This window comes from Haliotis cracherodii, unplaced genomic scaffold (genome assembly GCF_022045235.1).
Source record: "Haliotis cracherodii isolate W230 unplaced genomic scaffold, xgHalCrac1.p SCAF_2, whole genome shotgun sequence".
Classification (NCBI taxonomy): Eukaryota; Metazoa; Mollusca; class Gastropoda; order Lepetellida; family Haliotidae; genus Haliotis; species Haliotis cracherodii.
The window spans coordinates 54702902-54709961 of NW_027266275.1; the positions used below are offsets into that span (position 1 = coordinate 54702902).

General features: G+C 40.4%; 1 protein-coding gene across 1 annotated transcript; it reads right to left on the bottom strand.

Moving 5' to 3' along the window:
- Nucleotides 1–2240: 2240 nt before the first annotated feature.
- Nucleotides 2241–4786, bottom strand: LOC139469278 (small ribosomal subunit protein mS34-like). The gene is made up of 2 exons (XM_071251422.1): nt 4513–4786; nt 2241–3107 (listed from the first exon to the last, which is right to left on the bottom strand). The coding sequence occupies exons 1-2, from the start codon at nt 4690–4692 to the stop codon at nt 2796–2798; spliced, it is 492 nt and encodes a 163-aa protein (XP_071107523.1). The 5' UTR covers nt 4693–4786; the 3' UTR covers nt 2241–2795.
- Nucleotides 4787–7060: the final 2274 nt, after the last annotated feature.

A 7060-nucleotide genomic window follows, 5' to 3' on the forward strand; every position in this document is an offset into this window, starting at 1 on the left:
CCATAACATCATGTAGGAAGCCACCAAAGTCCTGTCTACCAACAACTGGCGACAAAGAAAACTACAAGAAGCCATTGACATCAGGAGACACCAGCCAGCCATGAACCGTGACCAGGGAACCTGTCTGCCTTGTGCTTGGGACTTATTGCTTTGATCTTTGTCGGTGCTTATTACCTAGCTGGCTTCAATTTGCCCTTTGCTATGTCAGTTCTTTCACCTATCAGTGCTAAATACCCCGGCCTCCCGTTTGCCCAGTGCCCATTACCTATTACTTATCTATGATAACTTAAGTACTGGCTTCCATACCTTCAGCGTTAGTTCCCATGTTAGTTTCTACCCTTTGTTATTTTTTACCTTTTGTTGTGGTATTAATTTTGTTGTCCTTACATGTACATATATATGCTCTCTGCCTCATGGCATTCATTCACCTGATGAAGGAGTAAGCATATACTCCGAAACGTTGTGTTCCTCATAATAAAGAAGTTGACATCCATATATTTTCTTCCTTATGTGTATCACTTCGAAATGCCTTTCAAAGACATGAACATGGTAGTACCGTGTGCTATCTCAGCTGACCAGTGAGACATATGACACCATTGTGAAACACCTGAAACAAACTTACGTGATCAGTAGAGAGACGAACACAGGTTATATCCAAAACCGCTATATATTTAAAATATTACATTGTTACAAAGACACGTGACATTGAACAAGTTTCTTAGTACAGGTGCAGATGTATGGGATATTGTCCTTTATGTGGATATCGACGGACACATTTCCCGATCAAGGCTACTGCCTGATATTATAGATGTAACTTTTGTCGGTTATAATTACGATATTTGCATCCCCCCCCCACCCCACCCCCACATTCATTTGCTGAAGCAAGATGACGAGAGGCCTGAACGGTGACTGATCGTTCAAATACGTAAAACATATCCGGCAATAGATATCAGTTGTCCCAAAATATATATAATAAACGTTGCAGCTAAAATAACTGTTTTGGAATATATTTTTTTGATAAAATAATATTTTCAGATACAATTCATTCGATCATTGGATTTATTTTCGATCCTGCGATAGGTGTCGCTCCGCAAGTCAGACCAGTCGAGATAATAGTCCATAAGCAAATTTTGAATCTACGACGAGCCGATCCATATTTCAACTATTTCCATCTTACAGTGTTGTTTCCCTTCTTTATCATAAAGCCAATTTAAACATTATTTCTAAAATAGATTGTTACTGTTCACCTATGGTAAAAACCACGAGCACTGCGGTATGAGACATGGATCACAATGGTCCGATCCAGTTGATGCCGGCGGCTAAAGGAGGCAACTCTGTACAGACAATTGCGGTGTCCAAATTGGACCACTTAGCCAACAGTGCACTTCCAGTTTTACAGAGATCAGAAGTGATGTGTCTCCAGCTATATGCCCCCATGTTTAATTATACGTATTCTTAATCTGTGTATGTGTGTGTGTGTGTGTGCGTGCGTGTGTGTGTATGTGTGTGCGCCCACTCAGATACCATGCCGCAGTTTAACATGAATACCCCACTCAGACACAGTATACTGACTCTGCCGACCAGTCCTCGTTTAGCCCCTTTTGCTCAGGGCTAGGCAGGTTAAAAACAATCCTTCAACGTCTTTTTCTTGGTTGATTGATTGATTGATTGATTGATTGTCTGTTGTTTAACGCCGCACTTAGCAATATTACAGCTATATGATGGCAGTCTGTAAATAATCTGGTCTAGGCCAGACGATTCACTGATTGATATTGTGAGCCTTGATCCACACAAATAGGATACGCTGACATGCATCAACCAAGTCAGCGAGCCTGACCACCTGATCCCGCTTGTCTCCTCTTATGACAAGCATGGATTGCTAAAGGCAAACTGGATCTTCACCGGTCGTAGCCTCATAAGACAAATATAGGTTGACCAGTTGTGTGAAAAACAATACTACTATGTGCTCATGTGTAAAATAAATAACAAAACCCATTTTGAAATATACACACTCATACAATTTTATATTATGGGTAGATGTCTCTGATACAATGTAGAACAACAAGCAACTCCTTCACTGCCTACAAGTACTATTCTCTGGACACGGATACTATCCGACTCTCTGTGAAGGAGATGCCTCTGCAGCAGTAGATACTGCACTGGAACAAACATATTTATCCCTTTGTCAACACTAATATATCTTATACACTATCCTATTGTTGAAATAAAGACGCTGATTATTTTTGTAAACTTGTGAAGCAGTAGTAAAATCATTCAAACCACCTTTTAACCAACTTTGGACAAGTTGATCAGACGTGAATTGTGTCAGGAAGCTAAGGATGTCATCTGTTTAATAATTCCATGACTTGCAACGACATTTTCTTATTTAGTCAGTTTTAAAGGGAAAACATGTTTACTTTCCTTGAAAGATTTATTACCAACTCAGGACGAGGTATTCTCCTCCTGCAGACTGTTCTCTTTCTAAGTTGTGAGTAGAACAAAGCACCATACAATACTATACTCATTACATGTTTTTTTGTATTTCCAACAGACCATACTGGTAAAGAAACATGATTCTGAATTATCATTATTTTGTGATTGTGGCTTGAACACATTTTCATAAACACATTATCACCTTAAAATAGTCACTCTTGGTTAAAATAATTTTGGCTCTCACACATGATTACTTCAGCTGAATTGTAACTGAAGGACTGATATTTTCATCCATGAATCTGGAGTTGCATGAACTTTCACACACCTGTAGATACACACAGCTCACACAACGAGTGCAGACATCATGTATCTTCCTGTATTGCCCTGTTCAGAAAATCCTTTTTAATATTCAGCTCCATCCTCAGAGGCTGTGATGTGTCCTCTCCCCTCGCGGACATCTCCTGCTTGGCGAGGAGTCCCAGCAACGGAGGAATATCAGCATATTTGGGCACCACATTCCTGGGCCGGGGCTGGGACAGTTCCTGGCAATAGGTACTCTCTTCCTCCCTGGGTATGAGCCTCCAGTCTGCCTTCATGCCAGCATCTATCTGACGCACACCCAGGTTCTCTCCCCTGAACACCTTCATCCCCCAGGCCTTCCCACTGCGAGTGGTCTGTAAACAGGAATTCAACTTGATAAACAAGGTAAACATCATGAATGGAATGTTATTTATTCTATGTACTCTTAAGTGAGTGAGTATCTACTCGCCACTGCGAGTGGTCTGTAAACAGGAATTCAACTTGATAAACAAGGTAAACATCATAAATGGAATGTTATTTATTCTATGTACTCTTAAGTGAGTGAGTATGTACTCGCCACTGCGAGTGGTCTGTAAACAGGAATTCAACTTGATAAACAAGGTAAACATCATGAATGGAATGTTATTTATTCTATGTTCATTTAAGTGAGTGAGTATGGTTTTATGTCACTTTTAGCAATATTCCAGCAATATCATGGCTTGGGACACCAGAAATGGGCTTCACACATTGTACCCATGTCGGGAATCGAACCCGGGTCTTCAGCGTGACAAGCGAACGCTTTAACCACTAGGCTACCCGACCAGCCCCTATGCACTCTTAAAGTATATCCCATGGAGTTTCCAGGTTAGAATATATCCCCATCAATGTATGTTGGTCTAAGAGGCAAATTAATTTCGTTAATGATCAGGTCAAGCCCGGCAACTTGTTGCTCATGGTATCAATCACTCAACTGTGTGGGCAAGATTTTATAATTATTTATGTCTGGAATGTTGCTGAGTGAGCTTTAAACAGTAAGAAGGTATATTCATATCAAAATTAATTACTTTTCCTCTTTATTTGGAGTGAGAGAGCGAGTTGAAATATAATGTTGCCTCAGTCTGGGACATTGAACTCAGGCACAAAACATGTGAGACCAGTGAAGATTGGGGTTAGAATAAGTCTTCAGCTTTATGGCGTGTCAGCTCGACATGGGTAGAAAGTTTGAAAGGATACAGGCTGTAGACATTTACTCCTTTGCTGAAACCTATGACCATGCATCATTATCAGTATGAGATTTGGTCCATGATCCACAGACCCTTGAACATAAATTGTGGTGCCTTAGACAACAAAGCCACCTGTGTCCCACATCATGGAAGCAAAGACAGATTAATCTTTCCTTTGATTATGATCATGATGATGATGAGTTAAGTCAGCCTGGAGTCTGACGGAGCCAAATACTTGGAAGGTGGTTATTTGGGTGAGGTATGACATTGTTGACTTTAGTGAGTGTTCTACACAGCAGTCAGGGATGAATGTTTAGACCAGAACAAAACCCACTTTACCCATACTGTAATACTCCTAATCTGGGCCGAAAAGACTATATTGTTCGAGTATTGAAGGTCAGCTAGATTTGAATAATCAGCTGATAATCATTTGATCACAGTGCTTGCTAGATTCGAGTACATCAGCTTAGCTTAACAATAATACCGCTTGACCGAATAGGCCTATATTTGAACCCATTAGACATAAGTGCCAATGAAGTGCTGTCAACTATGGTACCTTGTCGGAGAGATCAGGAGTAACTTTGGTGAGTCGATAATAGCTTTTTTCTTCGTAGCGTTCCGCGAACTTGAATCTTGTCACAACTCGGCCCTCGCCACAATTTCTTAAGTTAGCCGCAATCTCGAAGAGCGTCTTTCCACGGAAATAGCTTTCCCGGCCAACATATCTAATAGGCATTGTCAGATTGTAGCAGATAAGTCTTCTGGAAGGAAACTAAATCTCGTATTTGTTATGACTTCGAGCACATGCTTATGGGTGCCGCCATATTGGATTGTATTATCATTAGAGTTACCTCCCCTTGACCATAACCATTTTGATTCTTTCCGGAATGCTCAGGAATTTATGCTGTATTCTCGCCATTTGACGGCTGCGTTTATGCGTTATGGTGTGAAAATCAATTTGGCGTGTTTGACTGCTCTATGGACAAAACAGATAGAGGGTCTAACCGTTAAAATTGATCTCGCCTTCTAAAATCATTATTTCAGAAGTTGAATATGTAACAACACAATTGTATGGATAAGCACTATTAATAATTTTACATGGTTTTGTTTGTTTGTTCGTTGTTTAACGCCGCACTCAGCAAAATTGACATCGTGAGCATCTATCCACTCAATTGGGATATGATGACATGTATCAACCAAGTCAGCGAGCCTCACCACCCAATCCCGTTAGTCGCCTCTTACGACAAGCATAGTCGCTTTTCGCGGCAAGCAAGAATGGGATCTCAGTCCGTCTTAACTGCTGTCCAATAGTATCCATCACTCCACCTGATATGATATCCATCAGTCCATCTGAACTGCTGTCCAATATTATCCATCACTCCACCTGATATGATATCCATCAGTCCATCTGAACTGCTGTCCAATATTATCAACGACTCCACCTGATTTGATATCCATGAGTCCGTCTTAACTGCTGTCCAATATTATCCATCACTCCACCTGATTTGATATTCCATCAGTCCGTCTTAACTGCTGTCCAATATTATCCATCACTCCACCTGATTTGATATCCATCACTCCGTCTTAACTGTTGTCCAATATTATCCATCACTCCACCTGATTTGATATCCATCAGTCCATCTGAACTGCTGTCCAATATTATCCATCACTCCACCTCATTTGATATCCATCAGTCCGTCTGTTCACATCTGAAACCCGTGAATCTCCCGCGGATTCACTGATTAACCACCAGGATCACGATAGATAACATCAGCATATACAATACATCTTCTATCCAAACAAACCCGTGAAGGTCTGGGTTAAAATGGGTCTTCAGCTTGCCGTAAAAGGTGAATATATGCTTCTCGTTAAGAGGCAACTAACGGGATCGGTTGGTCAGGCTCGCTGAGATATCTACTGGTAATATAAAATGGGATGAATGTGTATATTTGAAAATGACTTTTGTTAACTATTTTTTACATGAGCACATAGTATTGTTTTTCACTCAACTGGTGAACCTATAGTTGTCGTAAGAGGCGACTAACGGGATCGGGTGGTCAGGCCCGTTGACTTGGTTGATTGCATGTCATCGTATCCCAATTGCGTGGCTCGATGCTCATGGTGTCAATCACTGGATTGTCTAGCCTGGACTAGATTATTTACAGACCGCCTTCATATAGCTGGTATATTGCTGAGTGCGGCGTTAAACAAAAAACAAAACAACAAACATCATATCTCAATGGGCCAGGTCGCAGTGACAATTAAACTCAAACAACTGAAACAAAACTCTGATAGTGCTGCTGAAAATAAGACATACTGTTGTAAACTGTGACAACTGAATCAGACCTCTCAGAGTGCTGCTCTCGATGGAACAAAGACTCTTAAAGATATTTGCTATGAAATGAATCAATATATAGAGGATATTGAGCCAGTTAAGGCTTTAGACAGAGTTATTTCCCTTCTTCCAATATCTTAACCAACTAATATTTTGTATACAAGTGGAAATTGTTTTTTTTATTTTCCAGAGCGGGATGACATATAACCTGTTGGGCGAATAAGTTGATATAAAAACACTATTCTATTAACGGGGCTGCTTTTTAGAATCAGAGGGAGAAGAGAAACACATAAACACTTACAGACGTCCAAACACTATGTAAATATTTTTTTATTATAAGTGCACCATGTTATATTGGACACAGTGTGATCAATATAGGACATACAGTGTTTTATCTCGAAAAGTCAAACCCAAAATTAATAGTCATGCAATATTTGGTGGATCTAAGTCGGGCAAACCAGACATTGAACTCAGATTTCGTAGTGATAGAATGTTTACTGCACACGCACAATGTCTCCTAAAATGCCTGCTATAAATGGCTCGGAGCTGTGGAGAGTGCTTTGTAATTAGTTTTTTCCCTAATGCAGGGCATTTAACTTGATTATGAACCATTATTGGAATGTGCCAGAGCGTGGAATGTGCCAGTAGTGTAGAGTTCAAGACGAGACATTGTCGCCCTAACCATGCAAAAAGCGACAAAATTATCCAAAGCGCGACAACGCAACATTTTTGCCAACTGTCGCATTTTTACGAATGGGCGGCAAAAGGA

What these genes read in the sequence shown, in the direction of transcription:
- LOC139469278 (XM_071251422.1), bottom strand. Translation starts at nt 4,692, where the DNA reads ATGCCTATTAGATATGTTGGCCGGGAAAGCTATTTCCGTGGAAAGACG. An exon ending in CTCCTGATCTCTCCGACAAG is followed by an intron (nt 3,108 to 4,512) that starts GTACCATAGTTG and finishes TCCTGTTTACAG; the next exon opens with ACCACTCGCAGTGGGAAGGC.